The 26,056-nt window shown below is 42.4% G+C and overlaps 1 protein-coding gene across 2 annotated transcripts; it reads left to right on the top strand.

Annotated features, from left to right (window-relative positions):
- Positions 1-1,773: 1,773 nt before the first annotated feature.
- Positions 1,774-25,746, top strand: slc12a4 (solute carrier family 12 member 4). 2 transcript variants are annotated; one of them, XM_062548574.1, is made up of 24 exons: positions 1,774-2,006; positions 10,786-10,883; positions 11,107-11,238; positions 12,277-12,423; positions 13,370-13,424; positions 13,754-13,884; positions 14,001-14,242; positions 14,777-14,994; positions 15,493-15,657; positions 15,814-15,912; positions 17,591-17,648; positions 17,981-18,155; positions 20,043-20,161; positions 20,427-20,525; positions 20,822-20,941; positions 21,085-21,189; positions 21,703-21,871; positions 21,995-22,190; positions 22,752-22,921; positions 23,210-23,341; positions 23,477-23,584; positions 23,706-23,893; positions 24,489-24,622; positions 24,876-25,746. In XM_062548574.1, the coding sequence occupies exons 1-24, from the start codon at positions 1,871-1,873 to the stop codon at positions 24,965-24,967; spliced, it is 3,288 nt and encodes a 1,095-aa protein (XP_062404558.1). In that variant the 5' UTR covers positions 1,774-1,870; the 3' UTR covers positions 24,968-25,746. The 2 variants fall into 2 exon arrangements, with proteins under 2 accessions (XP_062404558.1, XP_062404559.1); XM_062548575.1 differs by lacking the exon at positions 1,774-2,006 and adding an exon at positions 8,512-8,715.
- Positions 25,747-26,056: the final 310 nt, after the last annotated feature.

Below are 26,056 nucleotides of genomic sequence, written 5' to 3'. Positions count from 1 at the left end.
AAAATCTTTCAAATGCACAAGAGTGGCTAACCCCTAAAGGAAATGCCAGCTTATCTACACACAAAGGTGGGTGATACCTAGTGGTCTTAGAAATGCGCTTGCCAGCTTGTCTGGAAGTTTCCTGAGTCCATATGCTGGTACAAAACAACCTGCCCTCACGGGGCCTCTGAGCATTTCCAGGAAGCCGCCCCCTGTCCTCCTTACTTTTGTTCCTCATGACTGAGTCACTGCAAGTGGGAGCAGAGACTGAACAGGGCAGAGCGAAGCACAGGGGCCAGGCCAGCTGCTTACTGACCCGCACTGACCACAAACAGCACCAGGGTGGGAACTTTCCTTGGGTGTGCAATGACGTCTGCGTGGTAATTACTGTGCAATGACAGCACTATAAACTGCCTTAGGGCAAGAAATTCACAACCCCATATGCTGTCTGGGCACAGTTGCAAGAGTGTCTTGTTCTGTTTGTTTTGTTCTGTTATTTTCCTGCTTAAAATTGGGGGCTTCTACACTCCTTAGCTTTTCAAACAACTTAGAGAAGTAGAAAACATAATGTTGTACAATGTCATGACAAACCATGAGGAGGAGTGTCTATGTTGTGTGTCATTGTTGGTGAAGAGTGTCTGCACACAACTTAGCACTGAATTTGCCTCTGTATATATACAAGAAGGGTCTGTAGTTACTGTATCCATGAAAACAAAGAAGAGCCAAAAGCCATGACGGAGAAGCTTAGGCAATCCTTGGAGTGCATCAGTCACTCTGACGTCAGCGGAGTGAAACAATTTCACTTGCTTTAAATGTCTGACCGTCTGAACATCTGGCTGCCTACTGAAATGAATCAGAGGGAATATACATGGAACTAAAGCCAATGCAGAAGCCGTGCTGACAAGAGTAAGAAATCAAGCTGGTGCTTCCTTCCACCTCTCTCACAGTGAACAAATATTAGAGTAGACGTTTACCCAGGAGGAAGATATATGACTGTCTTGAGGGAAAGGGAAAAGTCTAACAAAAACCTCTTTTGGTTTACTTAAGGCTGTCTTTGGAAACTGTTGTAGGTTTCCAGAAATTACAGGACCATATTCCTTGCTGAGAAGCTTCAGTTCCCTCTTCACAAAACAAACTACTGGATACACTGAATACTTTGGGGTGGCTTACTCTTACTGGGCTTGTTTTAATGGCACATTTATATAACGTTTCTAACATGACAGAACACGACAGTTCCACCATTGACAGCACAGCATACAGTAATCCCTCTGGGTAAGGCACTTGTTTAAACAAAGTTAAGAGATGAAAATTAAAAACTCCCTTTCAAACTTGGAAGCAAATAGCAGCCCATGCCTGTCTGTATCTGGGTGTATTTGCACTGCTCAGAATAGCCTGTTTGGACTACACAGAAACCTCCCCCTTCTGTTAGAAATAGTTTTTAAGTATCGTTTAGGAAGGGGAAGAGTTGTTTGATTCATTAATAACAGCAATCTATGACAAAAATATCTTCATGTTGTGAGGGAAAAGTCTATAGGTGATGGTGGTGGGTGACAAGTCTTCCCCATGTTATGAGGACTCACTGAGCACAGAGAAAAGGCATCCTCCCTCTCATTGTTCCCAAATCCCATCCCTTTCCCTGATTCATCCGAGGTGTCCTAGCAAGAAAACACTGAGGCATGACAGTGTCAAAGCAGCCCCTTTTCACCCCGAGCCCAGGAGGCCGGCCGGTGGGAGGAGAGTATGGTAATTGCCGAGAGGAGGAAGTGACCGAAGGGTACTGGAATGCGTCGAGATTAGTGGGAGTCGAGTCAGGCTGAGGGGAGACAGACGCGGGCTGACTGAGCGGCATTTTGACTGAGGGGACTTTAAAGTGCTGTGAACGGATGAAAACATGCCCCATTTCACCGTGGTCCCCGTGGAAGACAACGCTCCGTCAGCTTATGACAGCCTCGAGGGGATAAACTGGGTGGATTACCGGGACACAGGACAGGGATATCCTGGACATGGAGACACTGTCAGCTCTGATGGTAAGTTTAGGACAAGACAAACTTCTGCGCAACAGACTCTCTCGCTCTCATGTATGTGTGAACAAAAAGGATGGCAGGAGGGAAGGAAAATGTGTCTTTTGGTAGTTTTTTGGTTTACTTCTAACTTCTTTTAAAAGTTAGAAGCAGTCTGCGACTGTGATGAAAACTCAGCCTGCTCCGCTCAGCTGTGTGTTCTACCCTACAGCAGCTACGGTAACCATGGCAATTCTCCAACCAGCAGTTGCGGCCTCTCTGACAGTTCGTTTTTTTCCTTCTTCTTCTTTTCCCGGGGCTTCTGAAAAAAACTCGTCAACCATTTGTGTGTGCACTCTGGGGGGATTTTGGGGGGCTCAGCAGAGGATTGGAGACTCCGAACTGAGACAAAACATTCTTGCGAACCCACTCCAAGGGCCTGGGTATAGACTGTGGTGGTGACAAAGGGGGGAAAAAAACAATTGGATAGACAAGAAGAGGCGTGGGGCGGGCTCAAGAGAAGACGAGGAGGGGAGGGGGGGATAGTTGGGTTTCTCTGTAATAAGACAAGCCTGGAGTGTTCTTCCCACCACACAAAAGATGGGTCTCGGTGGCCCGGGCTGCCTCTCTTTCTCTTCCCCCCCAGAGAGCAGCTGGTGTGCAGAGCTTTCCCTCGCTCCCACTTCCCCCCGGGAGCCAATAAAAAGAGGGCCACTCCTCGACCTGAATGGAGAGGCGCGAGAACAAGGGTGGCAAAGAAAGGCAAAACAAATGACAGAGTTGCTAGCTGTAGGGGGACGGGATCTAATGCGAGGAGAAAAGAGGAGAGGCGAGGAGTGCTGGTTTTGAGCTAGCGTCTCATTCGAACATGACGGCAGACTTTCCGAAAAGGAAGTAGCCGTAGAAACCACACAACTGCCCTGCCCTGGGTTTATTATGGTCTGGGCCTTCCACCCAGACTCTCCACGCAGCCTGCGCACACGAGTTCAGTTAAGGTGGCAAACTAGTCAAAGAGAGAATGAGATACTATGACCTACATAGACCTCACCAGCATGGCATCATTGCTGAGTAGAAGGATATTCGCTCTTTTTGAATAAGCGTTTCCATCTTGCTTTGTGCCTCGAAAGTGTTTTGTATTAAATTTTGATCGGAATTCAAAACTACTGGAGACTGAAGCAGAGAGGGGAGGAGGAGCTTTTGAAAGAGGGATAGATGGAAAACGCTGATTCAAACTCCAGCTCAAAGTGTGTTCTGAATTTCGCTTGTCTCATTCGATTCATGCGTCTGCTACCTCCTAATGTTTCACATTATTTATTATCCTACTCTCAGTCTTTGTTGCAAGCGATTCCTATTTGTGTCCTCATTTTGTCCTTTAGATACTTGTGTATGCTTCAACAGTTGTAGAAGTATCTGACCTGAAATGCTCCCACACACCATTTCCTCAGCAGAGGTCAGTCTGGCAATGACATCAACACCAGGGCTCGTCTTGAACCTCACTGTCTGTTATCCTAATTTAGAGGGTCTCAAAGGAGCTAAGATTGATAGAGAGTGGGTGAGAACCGGAGAGAGAGAGAAGGAGCTGTGAGACAAATAGCAAGACAAGGCAAGGAGCTGTTGGTGAGACATTGAGACAAGAGAGAGAGAGCCTTGACAGAAATAGAGGAGAATAAGAGTAGACTGTGAGAAACATAATGACCAACCAGGGGACTGTGAGAGGAATGGAGACATAAAGAAGTGTGAGTGAGAGAAAGACTGAGCGAGAGCGTGAGCATCGACCTGGCTTGAGCCCCTTCTCCTCAGAGGCCCCTGTGTGTAGCTGGAGAGAGAGGGAGGCCGGCCAGGCAGAGGAGACCTACTTCTTACTCTGGGGAGGGACGCTTTGGATGGGGGGGGGGGGTAGGGGGGATACCGGCAGCGCTGAGCAGCCGGAGGAGAGGAGGGGGAGGCGGGAGGAGGGGCTGCTGGAGCCGGAGCAGAGTGAAGACGGGCCACAGAGCTAACTTTGTTCCAGCTGGTGAACTCTGCTCCGTTTCGGCACTGGACTGCACACTGTGACCATTGTGCCCGGGACCAGCACTCCAGCTGAGTCGCACAGAGAAGGAGAGTGAGAGAGATGGAGAGGTGGCTCAAGTGGTCCACCACCCCATAATTCCATTAGCGTCGTGGCAACAAGGCCACGTCTCTGTGTGACTCGAGGAGCGCGTTTGTGAATGAGCATGTCACGCATCCTCAGCATGCTACCGTGACGCAGCAGAGAGTCAGACAGACACTGTTCTCCTGACGTGAGAGATCCCTAACAATGTGCCGCTGAATGTGTTCACTTCCTGTGGCCTTGTACGGGTGAACACTGTTGCTACTCCTGGTCCTGTTTATTGGTGGCCCGCATATCTGAGATGACATTAGCTGGGGGAAGATAAACACTGAGGGGTTAAGGAGTGGGAGCAGCTGAGTCTGGGGTGTGTCTGGGGGGAGATGAGGTGGCCCACTGACAGCTGGGCTACTGCTGCAAACCCATACACAGGAAATATGACGAGGGTAGACACAGTTGGAGGGTATGAGTACAACAATTATTTCGGCTTGAGCAGAGCTGTATAGATATATACATTTATAAGGCTCTGGGTCTGAGGTGGTGTCAACAAGTGTTTATCTATAGTTTGTTATCAGAGTGCTCTAGTTCTAGTCTTCGTAACAAGACAGACTTAATCTCTATCTGCTGAAAATGTACGAAGTGACATAAGTGAGTGACTGATCTCATTTTGTCTCTTCTCAAAATGTCTCAAACAGACTCAAACTTTCAGTTCTGTAACAAACTCTTTCACCACACACACACAGACACACATACATACACACACACACAAACAGCAGTTGTTAACTCTGAGGGAGGAGTTATTCGAAACATATGAAAACAACTCAGTTCTATTTTTGACCCGAGGGCCTGCAATCCTGCGCAACAGAGAATAGCTGAGCTCTCCACATCCTCCTGCTCTGACTACAATGTGTCTCCCTAAGTGGGGTATTAGTCCGAGCTCAAAGAGACCAACACACACAGCAGTTGGTGACCAACCCGTCTGCCGAATTAACTTGCCCTGACTGGCATTGCGAACTGGCACCAGACCAGGTGGCCGGCATAAAAGAGCTCTTTCAATGCCACAGAGCCCTACAGAGCAGCACATGTTTAGCCGAACAAATCCATTCCAAGAGTATAATACAGCCGTATAGTGTATATCATCCATGACCAAGCACATTCTAAGAAGCTCAGGGAACAGATTTTTTTTTCTGTGGATTAACATGTCTGTCCCAGAGAAAAGCAGGCTCCAGAGAAGAGCGTGGTAAAGGCAAGTTCTCGTCATCTCAGCACATCGCCCACCTCCGCCGTCGCCTCCCCATTCATTCCCCATCGTTAGCACACATCAAAGCCCCAGCACAAAGGCCAGATGCAGGCACTTAGCATTCCTCCTCTTTATTCCACTACAGTTGCTCTCCTTTCTAATTTTATGACAGGCCTATTATGAATAACGATTGACATGCGGCTGCTTCAGAAAAAAAAAAAAAAAAAAAATTCTTCTTCCCGCTGAAAAAACAATGGTGGGAGTAATGCTAACAGCACCATTTTCATAATCTGCTCTGTCTATTTGAGGGGAAAATTGTCATCACAAAACAAGAACACTCAGGCAATCAGAGTGACCACCCACTTCCACAAATTAAATCAAAATGAATGCACAAGACGTCACAGTAAGAAGATTAGAACATGCCATGGTTTTATATAATAACCCAAATGTAATGGCATATAATTTGCATCCATATCCAGCTTGTTTGTTACAGTTTGGGAAAGGAAAGAACTGTAGTTAGAGGCAGTTCCTAAGTGTAAGAAAGAGCTACCGCTGGTTAAGCACATCAATAATACACTGTCACAAGAGCCTCTAAAGCCTGACTGAATTTGATTAAGCTTAGTTCCTGTGTACATCGCTACAATTTAGGCAAATCACCTGCATGTGATTTTCTAATCATATCCTGCTTCGACTGAAATCTATAGACACTTAATTCAATTTAAGCCATGCAAATTTGTTTTACTTTTTGAAGGTATAGCAACCCAACATAGAGTAATGAATTTCATCCTTCTCTTGCGACTACCATTAACAAAGCTTAAATACAGAAGACTAGTTCAATATTCCTCAACATGTCACATATAAATGAATTCAAACAGCCCTTTCCCCTACATAAGACCCAGACTCGTAACTATACAATGCATGAACAACATTCAAACATCCGACATTTCTCCTGGAATGAACCAGGCATCTATCTCCTGTACAGTATATTGATCTCAATCTGCTATACAAGAAATGTGTTCTATCCCACCTGTACTGGGTCTGGACGACTGATACCCAGAGCTTCTGCTGTTTTCCTGTGTGAAGGCGAGAAGTCAGGGAATGTTAGGAGACTGATGTGATGGCAGCAACACCTTGGGATCGACACATGATGCAAGTCCAAGACGGACCTTATATAAATGTTTAGGGTCCTTGGCATCTAGTCACTGCTCCTGAACACACCCTTTGAAGTACACACACATCAGACCCACACAAACTCACGTGTCTCGAAAGCACTCTTTGAGCCAGGACATGAATGAAACCATCAGGTATGCCACCATAACACCACTCTTTGCCAAGGCACAACACGAAACAAAGCGGCCTAAGCCATGTGGCTTTTGTCTTAATGAACTCCTTAAATGTGTATTAAATGAGAACTCTCAGTGATAAGCCTTTATGCCTAAGAGGCTAATAAGGTGGTAAATTGTTTTGGATGGCTAATCGGATTTAGAGGACGCATTTCACAGAGCACAGCCTGACCTCTCCCTAGTGATAGGAGTTATGAACATGAACATTCACTGCTAAAGTGAAACACGTGCACGTGCATATGTATACATTGTTCTCTCTCTCTCTCACACACACACACACACACACAAACACACACACACACACACACACACACATACACAAATGGACACGCGCTCGCAAACACACACAGATACACAGGGACACACAAACACAGAGTCGACAAGATCTTCTACTAACGTTGCCACAGCAAGTAAGACTCATCATATCTGCTACAATGCAACTAATCAGTTTCCTCCCAACCATTGTTCATCAACAACAGTAGATACCACAAGTCTATCTGGCCAGAGGAAGATGTTCATGTCACATCCTCTCCACAAGTCCATAAATAACTGGCTGTATGCGGCCTATGAACATTCCATCATGCTTAGAAGTAAATCCCTCAAATGCCCTCAGTTTTGTTATTCACCAGAAGCCAATAAAACATGGTGTCAACTATGTCAACATACTACAGACTGAGTAACAACAGTAAACCAGAAACTTCACACAACCCACTAGTACTTCCAAGAATGCAGAAAAAGCTCAACACAGCAAATGCTCCTCCTTTTTTTTGTTGATTGTGAGTTTTGCTTTGTTGCCATTCCTCGATGTCATGAACTGTGAGGCATTCTTAGAGGCTGTGTTGACTTGTTCAGGCTTGCCATCAAAGTCTGAACTTTTCTTTATAAGCTCAGCGCAGCATGGCATTAGAGTGTGCTTGATATTTCCGTGAAACTTTAATCTCTTTAATGAGATGTCCAGCATGTGGTCAAAGGGAAACAGCCAGCATTTCTTTAATAAGATGGAAGCCAGCGGAGTTAAAATGAGACTGTCAAACCAAGGCATAATCTGACATTTCTTCTTATAATGTCCCATAATTTCACTCTCATACTCTACAGATCTTCAGTCTCCTTAAGGAGAAGTGAAAATTGCTGAGATCAATATTGACAGTACCCTGATGCACACACAAACCAAAGCAAACACAAACCAAAGGAAGATATGGTAATGGATCAAAATTAGAAGAGGAAAAATGCCATTGGCAAACACTAGAGAGCAGCATACACAACAATCTAATCGTTATCCATCCGGTGTGCTGACGTCAATACTTGACTGACTTCAGCCGTTTTACATTTTCCACCAAATACTCGCCTGACAAACACAATTACAGACCATCCTTTAATCAAGACGTTCATCCTCCTACACACAGAGACAAGTATTTGTGGCTTCTGTTCGTTTGACTAAGGAGCCACAGAATGTCAGAGGAAAAACAGTAAATTATGTGAAATGCCTCCTAAATTATTTCTACTGAAGCTTGCTGTCATGTTTTGACTTGTCTTCACCAACGCTAAAATGATTTGAACAGGTAACTAGGAGTTGTAGCCTACTCTCCCTCACAGTAGCTTTGCTTGCCATTTTTTTTTAACGCTTCTCTGGGAAGACAATCACAGCTGCACTGGTTATGACATCACAATCAAGTCCCTGTTTGGGCCATACTGTCTCATCACAGTAAGATAATGCACACACACTACTGAGCAGTGAACGTGTGTGTGTGCACGTGCATTCAACCTCGAGTGGAAGTTCATCCTAATGCAAGTTGCATTGGATGATGGGAGATTATTCACACACCACAGCCTTCACTGTGTGTGTGTGTGTGTGTGTATCTAGTTTGTGCTGTGTCCTCCCCTGGTGTGCAGGATCAGTATACCCCCACCCCTGCCCTGTTACAGCTGACTGAGTGACAGTGTGCCCTGGATTTTGCCTTGCTTGTTCTGGGGCTGCCATGCTCTGAGCACAAACCACAACATTCCACAGAGGAAGCATGCCGACCCACAACACCAGCAGCAATGGCAGTGCAATGGTAGACACAGGTGAGTGAGGCACCTACGGCTGCTCAGCTGGGGCAGAAGAGGGCTGACTGTGTGTGGGGTAACTCTGGTCACACACCTTTCACTTATTTCACCTGCCCAGCTGTTTTTTTCTCACCATGAGGAATTAATAGGAGCCGCGCAGACATGTTTCAAAAGGGCACAGAGTTAAAGGTATTTGCCATGGCATGATTTGTTTGAGGTGGATTCAGCATGGCAAACTGGCATGTTATGTGATGGACCAAAGGTTATGTCAGGATGTCAGAGCCTGGCGAGCATGCATTTGCTGGTGAAAGAGACAAAGAGAAGCAGTGAATAAGGACGTCATACTGAACCATTGAGGTTTGTAGCAGTTCTTGAGTGAAGTCTGTCGACATGCATGTTAACTTCTTTTTAGTTATACCAGAGAGGGTTAAAGCGGTAATGAAGGATCTTTGGTTATACCAATCAGTGTATTGACTGATCCATACACTTGACCAGAACTACATTGTAATGCTGTACAGTACTTGAAACTATGAAAAGAGATGCTTGGAAAAAATGAGAGTAGGAATTTAAGCAATGCCATGGTCACAACTACACTGTATACACACAAACATCTGTATTGACAACGGTGTTAATGATAAACAAATTTGGATTTTGCTTGGAAGGATGGCAAACAATCAGGCGAGTATAAACACCAGACTAATTGTTGATGCCACAGCTAAAGTCCAGTCTGACCCAGGCTGAAAGAGTTAATTTGCTCTTATTTGTTCTTGGGCAGAAGCCTTTGTCCATGGTGTTTCATGTTAATGCTTCAGTGGTCAATGAGAATGTCAGAATAAGAAAACAATTACAGGTCTTCAGACTCAGTGACCTGGGAGAAGAGGGTAGTTACAGTGAGAGAGAGTGAGTGTGAGAGTGTGTGTGTGTGTGTGTGTGTGTGTGTGTGTGTGTGTGTGTGTGTGTGTGTGTGTGTTTTCAGTGAGAAAGATGCACACGGACACAAATGCGTACTCACCCACACATGCACACACACTTTCGCACACCAACTGTACACAGAGGACGGCAGAGACAGAGAAATTGATTCACTCTGATTGGCCCAGGGTAGAGGAGAGGACCCAAGGCCACATGACAGTTATTCTCTTCCACACTACATTGGGACATTTACAGGGATGGGGAATTAGCTCCCATACCCAACTCGCTGAGGTTGAGGACACAGCTTCCCCATTAGTCTTCATAATAATCATTACTATAGTCATTTAAGGGGGCACAGGAAATAGTACACGCAACATGCTGAAAATCCAGACAACAATTTGTTTGTTTCTGTGTGAACTAAACAAGACAGGACACCAATATTCATCTCACAGAGACCGTGCTGTACTGTACTTCTCATGCTGAAGCACTAAGTGGAGGAAAATCAATGTTAGTTGTTTTCATCCAAGAGTTAGATTGAACCCAATCTATTATTAATGCTGACTTGGAAGGGACTGCTGAAACCTTACAAAAGCCAATTACACAATTCAACACCACCCAGCAGAAGATCAAATTATATTCTTTGTAACATAAACAAACAGCCTGTTTTATTGATGGTTTTGTTTTAGCCAATGGGCAAACGTTGGGGAATGTTGCACTTCTAGTGGTGCACTTACAATTCCAATGAAAAGAATGGGGGTGGTGCACTTATGATTCCAATGAAAAGAGTCTATTTACGCAATAGCATCAGTTCGCTATAGTCATTCTGTCACCTCAGGGACATAATTATGTGCTTTGGTAATTGCTGTGGTGTAAGTGATATTGTCATAAAGACCGCTCTGTTGATATAGGCTTGTAAAGAACATTCTGTTGATATAGGCTACTACTCACTGTTTTGGACAGTGTTTTCAAACATATCATGCAACTAACCTTGAGACTGCCTCAGTGCAAATGCAAAAAGGCCCTACTAGGTTTTGAAAGCAGCCCATCCCCAAAAAAGGACAAACAGCACAGAGCTTTTTTTTGTCCACCCTGAGCAAAAATACTGTAAGTTTCTCAAGCGTTTCCATCTGCTGGATCAATACTGTGTATAACTGCATCTTTCCCTCTGCCTTATTTCAGGCCATGGCAATCATAAAGAAGACAGTCCCTTTCTCAGCAGCAATGAGTCAACATCAAAGAAGAATGATTACTATGACAAAAATCTGGCTTTGTTTGAGGTGAGATGATCTTTAGGCCACATTTCCACTCTGTGTCCTTTCAAGCAATATTCTGGCAACTTCTTGACACTTTGTCTCAAATATTATATCTTTCTCACGTAGTATTTATTTACTGCAAGAGCAGTGACGTCAAAGTGTACTCTTGTGAATAGCCTGTTTATTATCATTAACTGTTTAACGTCTGAGCCGGCTTTAAAAAGCTGTTACCTCTTGTGTCCTGCAGGAGGAGCTGGACATCAGGCCCAAGGTGTCCTCTCTCCTCAGCCGACTGGTCAACTACACCAACGTCACCCAGGGGGCTAAAGAACACGAGGAGGCTGAAAACGCGGATGCATCTAGAAGAAATATCCCAAAGGTTAAGATCATCACAGATAGGCAAACCACAGTAACAAGAAGTGTACAGTTTATTCATCAATGCTAAAAAAAAGATCTTCATTAACATTAGGCAGCAACCTTTCTGACCAGAAACTGTAGGATAGTCACTTAGGCAATGTTAGGTACTGGTTAATCACATCCTTTTTGATATTTCAAAAAAAGTGATTACTTAATGGTAATTTCGCCTTGACTCAAACATCAACTCCTATAGATGGACATCAGAAAGGTATTTGGACGAGGCAGAGACAGGGAAGCAGAAAGAAATGATGAGACAGAGGTAAGACCTGGCTGTACAGTAGATAGTGATAACAAGTAAGCTAGCTGGCCTGCTGTGGGTCAAAACTAAAGTAAGTCTGAAATTATTCATGACTGATTCACTGTATTTGACTTGAGTCAGGGTTTGTAAAGGGCCGAGCAAGGGAAGTTCAAATATGTAGCACACAATATATTGTATAGCACATTCTATGCATGTATTAAAGAATTTCAGAGTTATATGTCTAGCAACGACCTTAGTTACACCCCAGGTTCTCTTACACAATAAGTGATCATGTGCTATAATTGCAAGTAACTATATGACAATGTCTCCTTATTTGGGTCAGTTCTCTCTAAGCATGAATGACCCAGATGCCACCAATCAATGGTCCTGATCAATGACACACACTCATGGAGCCATCTGTGGTGCAAGCCTCATCCAACCTTTAAGTCAGTTTTTGCATTAAAAAAAAGATTACATATAAGACTAATACACTTGCAAATCTCCTCGGTAGAGGAATACAGTGGTTTACATGGTGTGGGTATGCTTCACATGTAGTATTTTCCCTCATGTTTGCAAGTCAGTTATTATTGGGTGGTTTTAACAACATTCTAATACCATACTGTACTGTACTGTATGTATGATTAGATATTATGATTATAGCCTACTGATAGTCTAATTATAATACTGTATTATTAGGCTCTACAGTGTGTCAGTGCATTAAAGACTTAGTGTCATGACTCTGTTTCCTTGCTTTGTCTTTAGTCACCAAGTATGGGCACATTGATGGGTGTCTACCTGCCCTGTCTACAAAACATCTTTGGTGTCATCCTCTTCCTCCGTCTCACCTGGATCGTGGGCATGGCTGGAGTCGTACAGTCCTTCCTCATTGTTCTCATGTGCTGTGCATGTGTAAGTCTGTTTACTCACTAGAACTCCCAGGACATTTGTGTTGCTAAGTCAATTTCAACACATCAGTGTCCTCACGAGACCATTAATGTCAGTAAATCTGTTATCTCGAATGAAACAAAAAAAATGCTCTATACACATGGCTGTCTTGTGTTTGGCAACAAACATGCTACTAATGGACATAATTATTTAAACCTGCAGCTCAGCTGTTTTACGAAAATACAACTTGTGTTTAGGGTGTTACATTGGCATCTACATCAGCCTGAGAAAATATCCTCTCTCACAGTAGGACTGTGTCGGGTTCAAAATGGTCATAGAAACTTTCAATTCAATTCAATTCAAAACACTTTATTTATCCCCGAGGGGCAATTTCTCTGTGCAGGCATAGTGACATATAAGACATAACACAACATAAGACAGGGGGGGGGGGGGGTTAGTCCCAGGAGAGGGAGGAGGGGGCTGGGGGCATATTTGAGTTCAAAAGGCGAATAGCCTCAAAGGTAAAGGTCGCCTTCCTCCTGTTAGTCCTAGCAAGAGGACAGCGCAGACGCCTGCCAGAGGGCAGCCATTCAAAAACTCCATGTAGAACATGAGTAGAGTCTTCCAGGATAGAGTTGGCTTTTCTTAGTGTAGCCTTATCATGCAGCGATGTCAGTGACTGAAGAGTCAAGGAATCTCTAGACGCCTACACTTGATAGCAGGCAATGGCACAGATTAAACAATTCACTTCACAGACAGCATATGAAGAAAAAGCATAAAATGCCATTGACGAATGATGGTTTAGGGCTTCTCTTTACCGATCCCCATTACCCTTAACTATCCAGGAACACAAAACATCATTCTAATACTTATCTAACTAATGATATATGTTTTTCATCATTATTTTTCCATGCTTATCAGCTAGGCCTGTTATTTTATTTATTTACTTTTACATTTTTTCATCTTACAGACAATGCTCACTGCTATATCTATGAGCGCAATTGCTACTAATGGAGTTGTGCCAGGTAAGCTTAAGGGTTAATTATTATTATTGTTTTTAGACACTTAATGTTTGTTTAGTTTTTGTTCAGTTTATTATTTTATATTATGTAAAGGGCTTTGTAACTATGTTCTGAAAAGCACTATATAAATAAAGATGATGATTATTATCATTGTTATTATAAAACCCCCTTTTAAGAATCTGTCAGTTCTACCGACCTACCGACCGATATACAGAATGGTGTCTGGAGCAGAGCCATATAGATGTATCTACATGGCTCTGGTCTGGAGTAGCTGGAGTGGTCCTTGGCCCTTCTCATGATATAGGCCTGTCTGTTGCTTTGTTCCTCTATAGCTGGTGGGGCATATTTTATGATTTCCCGCTCTCTGGGCCCAGAGTTTGGAGGTGCTGTGGGACTCTGTTTTTACCTGGGAACAACATTTGCAGCAGCCATGTACATATTAGGAGCAGTTGAAATATTTCTGGTAAGTCAGTAGTGATGTTTTACTGGGCTACTGGTTTTTAATACTTTTATTTAACTTGTTGTTTTCCATATACAGTATGTTGCATAATGTCTTTGTTTTGTGTTCCCATTCCATAGAAATACCTGGTCCCACAGGCGGCAATATTTCACTCTACCGATATCCATGGAGCAGACGGGGCCATGCTCAACAACATGCGGGTCTATGGCACTATATGCCTCAGTATGATGGCAGTTGTTGTGTTTGTGGGGGTCAAGTACGTCAACAAGCTGGCCTCCCTCTTTCTGGCCTGCGTGCTCATCTCCATTGTGTCCATCTACGTTGGAGCGGTGATGTCCAGCTTCCACCCGCCAGACTTTTCGTAAGTAGAATAGAATAGAATAGAATAGAATAGAATATATACTTTTTTGATCCCGTAAGGGAAATTCAGTTCTCTGCATTTCACCCAATTTAACCGAATTAGTGAACACACAGCACACAGTGAACACACAGTGAGGTGATTTACACAACCCAGAACAGTGAGCTGCCTGCCCACCCAGCGGCGCTCGGGGAGCAGTGAGGGGTTAGGTGCCTTGCTCAAGGGCTGGTCGGGGATTGAACCGGCCCGAAGCCCTAACCAGTACACCACGAATGCCCCTAAGTAAGACACAGAGAGTACAGTGCGGGAGTCCTGACATCATTTATTTCTTTTCAGGTTCATTACTTATTTACAGGTAGAATGGTGGACATGCCACACCACTACAATGTTTCCCGTCAACATTAATATCCCATACAGCACTCTGGGGGGTCATTCATTCATCCTGTAGGCTACTGTATGTTCTCTGGCTAAGACAAATGTCTTGTGATTGTGCTTGACAGTGGCTTTTTCCTGTTTACTCCAACACTTAACATGTAGGATTTGTATGCTGGGAAACCGGACATTGGTGAGGGATCTCTTCGACACATGCGCAAAGACTGTTGTGGAGGGCAACAACACGGTACCAAGCCAACTGTGGAGGATGTTCTGTGGCTCAGGAAATGCTACTAGCCTCCACTGTGACGATGACTACTTTAACCAGAACAACGTCACTGAAATACAAGGAATTCCTGGCTTGTCCAGTGGAGTCATTAGCGGTAAGAATCTTTCAGTGATGGACAGTGGACACATAAATCTTGTGAGACTGAACATTAGTCTGGGGAGTCTGTGCTGTATTTCTTCTGCACAAGAGGCATGATCAATGGGCATAGTTCAAATGACTCTGCACACATTTGGATAGTCCTTTAACCAATCAGATCAACAATCCAGGTGCGCCTGGTGGATAAGCCAGTTTGTAATTGGTTCCAGAAAGTTGGAGAGAGAAATGTGAAGATATTTAGCCTGAGATGCAGGGCGAAATCCAATCGCTGGGAGATTGGGCTCGGTTTACCAAGTCTAGCTCATGCTTCTTTGGGGATAAATTGCATTCACTTAAATGTGTTGATGCCATGTGTAAGATTTTTTAACAGCAGGAAATCTACTGTAATTGAGCAATGCCACATGTATTTTTAAAATGTGATATATTACTTTTTACTTCTGGTTACAATTATTACTCCCAGTAATTGTTTGGTATTTGTGCTCTGCCTTTCCAATAGACAATATGTGGTCGAACTACCTGGATAAGGGGCAGATCCTGGAGAAAACTGGTCTGGCCTCAGTGGATGCTCGCGGCTCCATGGAGAACTTTGGCCTGTATGTGTCTGCTGATATAGCCACCTCATTCACCCTCCTAGTGGGGATATTCTTCCCATCATCCACTGGTAAAAGTTTCCACAACCCCGTCGTCAATCTGTTCAAGATTACGTTTTTGCACCGTTAACTCGTAAATTTGACATATCTGTGAAACATTGTTATGGGGGTGGTAAAATGTTCTATCTTCCCATGTGATTAATTATTAATCATTATTGATGCTGCAGGTATTATGGCAGGATCCAACAGATCTGGAGATCTCAAAGATGCACAAAGGTCTATCCCCGTGGGTACCATTCTGGCAATAGCAACCACATCCCTTGTCTGTATCCTTCAGTCCTATATCTTTTTGTGGGTGACCTTCTGAGGAATTCCGGTGTAATGCCAAAGTTAACATCTGCAGGCATTAAATCATTAAATGAGTTGCTGGTTTTACAACAAGGGTAACCATTTCGTTTCACAAGGTCTAAAAATGAAGCCTTCTCAAAATATCATTAATCTACACTATTAAAACAAATGTGAGTTGTCTCTAGACATAGAGATGTGTTTTAAAAAGTGTTAATTTCAATGCCTTCGTTTTAAGAGAAAAAAAAAATCTGTGTCTTGATCATTCTTATATTTACTTCCAATGTAAAATGTGTGTTGGACATTGGGCATGAAAAAAAAATAGTGTTTCGCCATCAGTCAGGTATGCAGGGCGAGTGAAGGGCTGAGTTGTGCAAATCAACACAAGACATTGGTTCCATGACCCAGATCAGGAGTGAAGTTTAAGAAAGCATGCGCAATTTGTGTTTAAAAGAGGATATATAGACTACATATGTGATAAATTAGCAGACCACAACACAAATATTCGCTCCACCCAGCACAACCTTGCAGCGAGAGCAGCAAGCGCAGCAAGTGCAGCACATGCCACTTGCTATCTATATGCCCCCTATGTGCAGTGTGACCATACAATACGTGTTTCTTTTTTTTTTACATTGATCGCTATTCATAAGCCTCATTTGCTGTGGCCACTTATGGAGCCCACACTCTACTTAGGTCCACACAGAGGGCTTATAATTGATACAGTATGTGGTCTTTTGGGCTCCCACTGTCGACTTCAAGGCAGTGCTGTCTGGAAGGCATTAGGGTTAGGCCAAGGGTTAGGTTTAGGGTTACGGTTAGGGTTAGGATTAGGTATGGCAGTGCTGCCTTGAAGTCAACAGTGGGGGCCTAAAAGATCAAGCTGTATATTTCAGATGAGGGTTAGGGTTAGGTTTTGGGTTAGGGTTAGGGTTAGTCTAGACAAAATTAGCTAATGTTATCATTGTGGCTACAGTAACTACCTTGGCTACTGTCAGTAGCTAATATTACTTCATTGTTGGACGTAATGTAAAGCTGGAAAGACAATACTGTAGATTTAAATGAGGGATCAATGTTTCCTTTTTAATTTACTTCAATTAATGCAAAATAATTGATGGACTATATAAATGCAGATGCTTATAATTTCAGCAGAGCGATTCATCGATCGAGCTCTAGTCGTGAGCCAGCTCAAACTACACAACAAATCGGACAGACTTGATTCAAAAGTTTATTGGATCCAACTGATCTGGGCTAAAATCCAATGGTTTACGTTACTGATTACAAAAATTGGTGTGTAGTCTGTACTCAGTAACGGATTCCATTTAAAAGTAATCAGACCCAACACGGATATTTGCAAACAGCTGATGAGTTTCAACAATTACTCAGCAATTAAAGGGAGGTCATATAAATACAGTAAGAGTGCCAGTTTACCAGGAGTTGCAGAAGTAGGGGATGGATAGAAGTTGAAAAGTTGATGTATTTATGGGATTGTGCAGGCAGCAGCTTGTCATGTTATGTGCCCCTGCAGTAGGCCTACATCTAGTTCCTGAAGCAGCATAAGCTGCAGCTGCAGTTAGATTTTTCACTTGTGCGAAAGTCAATCTGATGTTGAAATGATGTTGTATTGATTTGAAATATTACCCTTAACAGCTGGTTCCACAGATATGAGTTCAGTGGTCTTGTTTGGCGCGTGTATAGAGGGCGCCGTCCTGAGAGACAAGTAAGGGAAACAGCACAGCACAGCACAGCACAGTGCAGTGCAGTGCATCAGTAGCTCAAATTACAATGTGCAAAAATGCTTTGAATGGTAATGGAATGGTATTAGGGTCAGATTTCAAGCACATTTTACAGATTAGGCCTCATTTTAGACTAAAAGAAAATGTCATTCTCCATGGGAAAAGCTTTTAGTCTAGGACAGAGAACTGGCCAGTTGGTCATTAATTAATTAATTAACTATTCGGCTAGTTATTTATTTATCATAGTCAGTATGGCGGTTGTTGTGTACGGTTTCCTGATTGATTTCCAGTCACTGAGTTGAACTGAATGCTGCAGGTTTGGGGACGCCGTCAGTAAGAACCTGGTGGTGGGCACCCTGTCCTGGCCCTCGCCCTGGGTCATAGTGGTCGGCTCCTTCTTCTCAACGGTGGGAGCAGGGCTACAGTCTCTGACCGGGGCTCCTCGACTGCTGCAGGCCATTGCTAAGGACAACATCGTGCCTTTCCTCAGGGTAGGGTTCTTTAAGTACTATACTGAGTACTATATTGAGTATACTGTACTATACTACTATACTCAATAAGTATAAGTATATGTATGTATCAGGCTTGTGCACAATTCCGAATTTTAGAATTTGCCTCCATTCAATTCATGAGTTGGAATTTGAATTGAATTGGCCCCACCCCACAGGAAGTTGAATTTGAATTGGAATTGGAATGACAGGAAGTGGAATTCAATTCATGGCAATTCAAAACAAATTCACATGTCACATAACAGGAAGAATGTGTTGAATCTCACATACATTCAGTTCAGGGAAAATTACATTGGAAATGTAATTGATTACTGTTTTTAATTATAAATTGTGTGTTTGTTGAGATCATATCTGACATTTTGTGAAACTTAATTGTTAAACACTTCAAAAAAGGGTGTCTAAAAACAAGATAAAAACACTAAATCTGAGGTAAAAGGTACTCAAAACAAGTGACATTTTCTGTCCATGCAGCAAGATATCACTTGACAAGATTTTGTGAATTAAGATAAATAACAAAAAATCTAGCAATAAGCATGTCTACAGAGGTATTTGGAAACTTAACATAAGCTGAAATTGCTGTTTTTAAGATTACTTATAAATATAATTTTTACATCCCCAAAATAATTAAAATATACTTAATATAAGCATAAAATGCTGGTTGTAAAATGAGGTTACTGTACTTAAATTTAAACAGCCTCAGATTACATTCCTTTTTTTTGGAAGAATATTTCCTGGACTTTTTGCCTTTATTCAGATAGGACAATGAAGATAGACAGGAAGCGGGTAGGTGAGTGAAAGAGTTGGGGAGAGACTCGGATATGACCGTAGGTGAGATTCGAACCGGGTGCCTGTGGGTAGTTGGACGAGTACAAGGTACTAATGCTGTAACCTGTTGCGCCACAGTACCACAGCTTTTGACAAGTCTAGATTACGTATATTTAAAGTTGTTACATAAGTTGTTATAAGCATAAACTGCTGTTTTACGATGATATCTTAAATCTTAAATGTCATCTTAAATTAAGTCAAATTTTAATTGTTTAACAAGCTTTATTTTGATGAGAATTTGAGGGAGAGATGTAAAAGATCTCATTTTAACAGTATTTACCTCATTTTAAGATGTCATGCCTATTTGAGACAAAAAAAAGATGTGCTTGATTTAAGATAGTGTAAAGTTGAACACTTACGTAAAGTAAGAAATTCACGCTTCAAACAATGTAAATGATCTAACACTTCTAATCTATTTTTTTTATCTTGATAAGAATCAAATCATTTGCAGCGTACCCTTATATTATGTATATGAATTGATTTGAATTTCATTGAATTTCAATTCTACTTCCCTTAATTCAAATTCGAATTGTAATTCTGCATCCTGTTTTTGACCTCAATTCAAATTCAATTCAAACTCAAGAATTGAATTGGAATTTAGGAGTCATTCTCAATTCAATTCTGAATTTTGCACAAGCCTGGTATGTATGAGTCCATAGCCCAATGTGAGATCAGTATGAGGTGGGGGTGGGAGGGAGGTGGTTGTGGGGGGTATTGAAATTTGTGATTTGGATTGTACTGCTTTGTTTGACAATAAAAACAGTGAATTAAATAATAATGATAAATAAATAAATACAATTATTAAGCATAAGTATATGATCTCTAATTCAGCCTTAGCCATGACAGGGAGCTCCTACCTGGTCAGTAATTAACACACCTGCGTGCAACAGGAATGTAAAAAAACAGCAGCGCATCATGCATGGTTGTCTATGTAAAACACGCATTTGCATGTCGACATGCAAAGTTTGGCTGAGAATAAACTTTATGGGAAGGCTTAGTCATCATCAGTGTTGTTTTGTGCTTTTTCTCTTGTTTTCGTCATAGGTATTTGGACACAGCAAGGCCAATGGGGAACCCACGTGGGCTCTGCTGTTGACTGGCCTCATTGCTGAACTGGGTATTCTCATTGCCTCATTGGATATGGTGGCGCCTATTCTCTCAATGTGAGACCACAGTCGAACCCATACACAATGTGGATAGTTATGACTCATTAAGTACTCACCCTCTTGGAAGGTTCTTTAGCGGTACTGATCTTGCTCAATTACTGGAACACATTTCAGCTTTTGGGTGGTACACTCTATTTGTCTCTTTCACCCTAATTTCACAAGATGTTGAAATGCTGAAACGTACAGTATGACTAACATTGTAAAAGTTTACCCGTAAAATGTACACATGTGTACACTGTTAATGTTTTAATTTACCCAACAGGTTCTTCCTGATGTGTTACCTGTTTGTGAACTTAGCCTGTGCAGTGCAAACACTACTCCGAACTCCAAACTGGAGACCAAGGTTCAAATATTACCACTGGTAAGTCCACAGAATAGTTCCAGTTATTACTCTGCCTGTGATAGGTGTGTCCTGTCAGCACATTTGTATTTTGATATTTCAATCCTGCTATTACCAACATGTCCATTCAAAGGACAGCTATGACGGAGATAACGGTAAAATTACTCATTTCTTGGAAACGGTTACTCCATAGATAAACATCTATAAACAGTATGGCATCTTTAGCATGTAGGCACCATGGAAGACTACAAAGAAAATAGACATATACCAAAGAGTGATGGTCTTTTTAAAATAAATGCTCTTATTTTTGCTTTTAGGGCACTCTCTTTTCTGGGGATGAGCATGTGTTTGGCGTTGATGTTCATCTCTTCCTGGTACTATGCCATTGTGGCTATGGGAATTGCTGGAATGATATACAAGTACATTGAGTACCAAGGGTGAGTTCGGCTTTTTTATCTTGTTTACATGCATGATTTATACTATTTTGATTAAAGGAGTGTGTTCAGTGTTACACTGATATAAAACCCCTCACTCTCTCCCTCTTTCTCTCTCTCTCTCTCTTTCTCTCTCTCCTTCTCAGAGCTGAGAAGGAGTGGGGGGATGGAATAAGGGGATTATCTTTGAGTGCTGCACGCTATGCCCTTCTACGTCTAGAGGCAGGGCCACCTCATACCAAGAACTGGAGGTCGGTATCATCTAGACTGCTGAAAACAGACCTACAAAACAAAACAGAACAAAACAAAACAAAACAAAACCAGCAAGGCCTCCCAGAAAGCACAGACCACTGCCAAATGCTGTGTCTTGTAGTGTAAAAGTCAAACTGAATTTACCAAGCCACCAGAGCTACTCAAAGTGTTCTTATCTTTTTTTGGAAATCGGGTCTGTCGTTTTTTTTTTAGTAATCCTGCACACAAACAAACAAGCAAACTGCACTTAAAACATAACCTCCTTGAGTGGGTAGGAGTTTCAAATATACACAGGAAATCAACAAGATTTCACAAACACAGTCAATAACAAAACAACCTTTACGGGCAAAAAAAACATCACAAATAGAACAGCCTGTGAGAGCATTTCACTAGGGTTATCAAGGAGTGTTGTGAGGATTCAAGCAGGGGAAGTAAAAAACAGTGTTCTGTCAAAGCCTACATGAATGAAATATTTCTAATTTTAGATATTGTTTATCATGCAATTCCCTCAGGCCTCAGCTGCTGGTGCTCTTAAAGTTGGATGAGGACCTACACGTCAAATATCCCAGACTGCTGACCTTTGCCTCCCAGCTGAAGGCAGGGAAAGGCTTGACCATCGTTGGGTCTGTCATTCAGGGTAACTTCCTGGACAGCTATGGTGAAACACAAGCAGCTGAACAGGTATCACTACTAGAAGTAATATTTTTTTGGTCTCAGACCCATAGTTATATTCTTCAACATACTGTACAGGCAACAGTTTTAACTAATGTCACACAACTTGTTTTCTTTCTTTTTTTCCTTCAGGCAATTAAAAACATGATGGAGATTGAGAGGGTGAAAGGTTTCTGTCAGGCAGTGGTGACATCAAAAGTACGCGAGGGCATTGCTCATCTCATCCAGTCATGTGGTTTGGGTGGGATGAAGCACAACACCGTGGTCATGGGCTGGCCATACGGCTGGAGACAGAGTGAGGACCCTCGGGCCTGGAAGACCTTCATCAGTGAGTGCAGTTCACAAAATGATTAGTTATGATCAGAGGTGGAAAAGTCCAATCATGCATTGCTTCTACCTATGCACTTAGTACAGGTAATCTGCATCAATTAGCTGCTCTACCTGGCTGAGGAGTTGTGCTAATTAGAATTAGCTGGTTTAAGTGAGTTGTTGGCACAGATGTTTGATAGGACTTCATTTTTTGAAGCTGGACTTTTCCACCTCTGCTAATGATGATAATAATGATGATGATTGGTGACACGCGTATAGTATAACACCTAAACATTTGAAATAACAAACAATAACATCTTTGATACTGTAGATTACATTATGCAAAAAATTATGACATTATACAAAAAATGATTACATTATTGCAAAACAAGCTAACAAGCTACTCACATTCCTTCTATGCGTTTGGTGTGAGTGTGTGTGTGTGTGTGTGTGTGTGTGTGTTTTGATATGTCTGTAGATATATCCATGCTGCAATAATACAGGAGGAGAGCTCCCAAAAGTCACTGTTTATAGCTTGGTGCACTGCATCTCTGACGAGTTTGGCTTGCTGTCATTGCAGATACGGTCAGGTGCATAACAGCGGCGCACCTGGCCCTCATGGTGCCGAAGAATGTGTCCTTCTACCCCAGCAACCACGAGCGCTTCACTGACGGTCATATTGACGTCTGGTGGATTGTCCATGACGGTGGCATGCTCATGTTGCTTCCCTTCCTCCTGAAACAGCACAAGGTGAGAGAGCATTGACTTCTCATGATTACTGTCTACGGTAAAGCATCCAAGAGAACTTAAGTGAAAATATTCAGGATTTGTCCCAGTGTCATTTAATTCATATCATATGTAATCAAATGCATATCATTTCATTCTAATTTTGGACATTTTTATTTTCAACTCAACGGTTATCCCTGTGCTGTGTCAGGTTCAAAATGGTCATAGAAACTTTGAAAATCAAGGAATCTCTAGACGCAGACTGCTGGAGTCAATAATAACTCTCTTTTGACTCTTTTACTCACTCTAAAGGTTTGGCGGAAGTGTAAAATGCGCATCTTCACAGTGGCCCAGATGGACGACAACAGCATTCAGATGAAGAAAGACCTGGCCACCTTCCTCTACCAGCTGAGGATAGAAGCTGAAGTGGAGGTGGTGGAGATGGTAGGCTCCAGTATTCACCCGATCTCTGTGTACTATATACAGTACAGTAAATATACTATAACGGATATATATTTTTAAACGTCCTTAATGTGAATTCATCAAAGTAACATCTTCCCACTCCCCATCCCTCTCCAGCATGACAGTGATATCTCAGCGTACACATACGAGCGCACTCTGATGATGGAGCAGAGGTCTCAGATGTTGAGACAGATGAGGTTATCCAACACAGAGAGAGAGAGAGAGGTAAACGCCTCCATGACGATCCGCAATGACATCTCTGACAGCCATGGTATGGGAAAATATTCTACACACCGTGCACAATATCAGACCTCACTCACTACATGTCTGTGAAACGTTCCCTCAGGCCCAGCTGGTGAAGGACCGGCACTCCATGATCCGCATGGGCAGCCTGTACTCAGACGAGGAGGAGGACGTGCCGGAGCCCATGCCCGATAAGATCCAGATGACCTGGACTATGGAGAAGTGTGAGGCCGAGAGGAGGAACCGGGCCAATGCTCCGGAGAACTTCAGAGAGCTCATCAGTATCAAACCGTACGTACTGTACAATAAGCCATAACCTCAGGCGTCTCAGATGCATCTGTTTTAAACTTGTAGCTCTAAAGGCATATCTGAGGGGTCTAAAGGCAAATCTGTTCAACATGCACTTACTTTCTTTAACAGTTCTTATGGGGTATGGTGTGTATATTACAGCATTGTTTATTTTCGTTTGGCCACTGATGGAATTGACATTGTTGTTTATTACTGCAATTCTCCTTAATGTACTGTAGCCTCACCATGCCGTTGTTGTTATTATATGATTGATCGAATGGACATTATTGTTATATTGGATATTTGCTATTCTTCATAATGTAGTCTCACCAACTTTTCTTTTCAATTTCACTGTTAAATTAATTATTGTATTGCTTTTATTTGTATATCGCTTTGGACAAAAGTGTCTGCCAAACCCCATAACCATAACCATAACACTTTCTCTCACTCTGTCTTTGCTGTTGTGCAAGCAGAGAGTGGGTCGGTCTGTAAGTCAGCTTGCAAGCATGTTGCTGCTTGTTTAATGAAGACAGCTGCAATTAATACCGGTGTTGTAGAAGATGCATTTGTGTTGACTTGAGTTTATTTGGATTTTTAGGGATCAGTCTAACGTACGAAGAATGCACACAGCTGTTAAGCTCAATGAGGTCATAGTCAACAGGTCGCACGATGCAAGGCTGGTGTTGCTCAACATGCCTGGTCCTCCTCGCAACACAGATGGGGATGAGAACTGTATCCTTTACTCACATGGGAGTACTATGCCATCACTGTCATTAGTATACATTTGTCTTAATATCTGAAAACCTATAATCTGGTTGAGTGTTGTAGTTACAGAGTTGGAACCAGCAATGGGGCTCAGCTTGTGCTTAGCTGCCTGAAGGAATAGCATATGGTACCTTTTAGGCATAGCATTGGCACGTGGACAGCATATGATTCTTATGCCAGACTTCTTGTTTTGCCTTAAGTGTCCTTAACTGCTCCTCAGACATGGAGTTCCTGGAAGTCCTGACTGAGGGTCTTGAGAGAGTTCTGTTGGTGAGAGGAGGAGGTCGAGAGGTCATCACTATCTACTCATGATCTGACCAGACCAGACGTTCCCGGGGTTTCTCTTTAAAACCTTTTGACAGGAGAACCATGAGATCTTCTCCAACAGCCAGACACAATAAACACAGTGGCTGGTTCAATATGTCTGATGCTCTGTGTAGACACACAGAAAGACGATTGAAAAACGTGGGCTTGGCACTTTGACAGAATGTATTTCCCTCAAATAGGATGCTTATATAATCATGCAATTTTTTTCAGCAGCATGTCAAGTTGGGACTTTTCCAAAACCTTTGCCAAAACCTTTGACAGTGCCATAACGGAACTGTATATACTCCCATGTCCCACCACTGAACAATCATTGGAATTACTCATCAGGAAGTCTTTTTTTTGTTGTTTGTAACTGACATGAATCAACATTTGGAGCAAACATGGCGCATAGAGCATCGTGGGAAAAGTTGTGAAACCTACTGACTACGACAATTAGTCGAATGTTTGACAGCAAATTAGCAAGTGTTTGATTTGATTGTGACCCTATAGCAGCGACATCCGTGTGAAGGCTCACGTCCAGCTAACATTCCTCTAGGTTTCGAGTGTGGAGCATGTTACACTGCCTTTGCAAACAAAAGTGCCAAACGTTGGTTTGTTTTTGAGTTTGGAGAAATAATTTATTTTCTTATTTATTTTGTTTTGTAACACCCCCATTGGGATCAAGTAGGTTGTAGATAGTAAACTGAAGTGGGGTTCGCTGCTTGGATTGCCGATGAAAATTGTCAACGCAGAAATTTTGTAATAGAGTAATGGAACATTTGAAAGAGCGAGTAATTTATGACTTTTGTACATTATATTTGCTTTGTATTCTGAATGAACGCCTTTCAGTCTGTAAATGTATACTGATAATCCTATGAGTTAGTTTGTAAATTCATGCACAACACTCAATAGGACCTGCGCCAGAATATTATTACTATAAATAATATTATTTATAAAATAAAGTATTTTGCTTGTAGAAACGAAACAAAACGTTATTCAGCTGTGAAGTCTGATGTTTAAATAATAAATATTGAATAAAGACCAAAAAAAGGGGAGAAAATACATCCGGCCATTTTTACTTAGATCTTTTGCCTG

This window comes from Sardina pilchardus, chromosome 11, assembly GCF_963854185.1.
Source record: "Sardina pilchardus chromosome 11, fSarPil1.1, whole genome shotgun sequence".
NCBI lineage: Eukaryota > Metazoa > Chordata > Actinopteri > Clupeiformes > Clupeidae > Sardina > Sardina pilchardus.
Note: the sequence above shows the minus strand (reverse complement) of the source record. Positions and strands in the feature narration are given on the sequence as shown.

Coding starts and splice junctions, on each gene's coding strand:
- slc12a4 (XM_062548574.1), top strand. CDS start 1,871: ATGCCCCATTTCACCGTGGTCCCCGTGGAAGACAACGCTCCGTCAGCT. Junction 12,424..13,369: donor TTCTCATGTGCTGTGCATGT/GTAAGTCTGTTT, acceptor TTCATCTTACAG/ACAATGCTCACTGCTATATC. Junction 20,162..20,426: donor GTGGCGCCTATTCTCTCAAT/GTGAGACCACAG, acceptor TTTACCCAACAG/GTTCTTCCTGATGTGTTACC.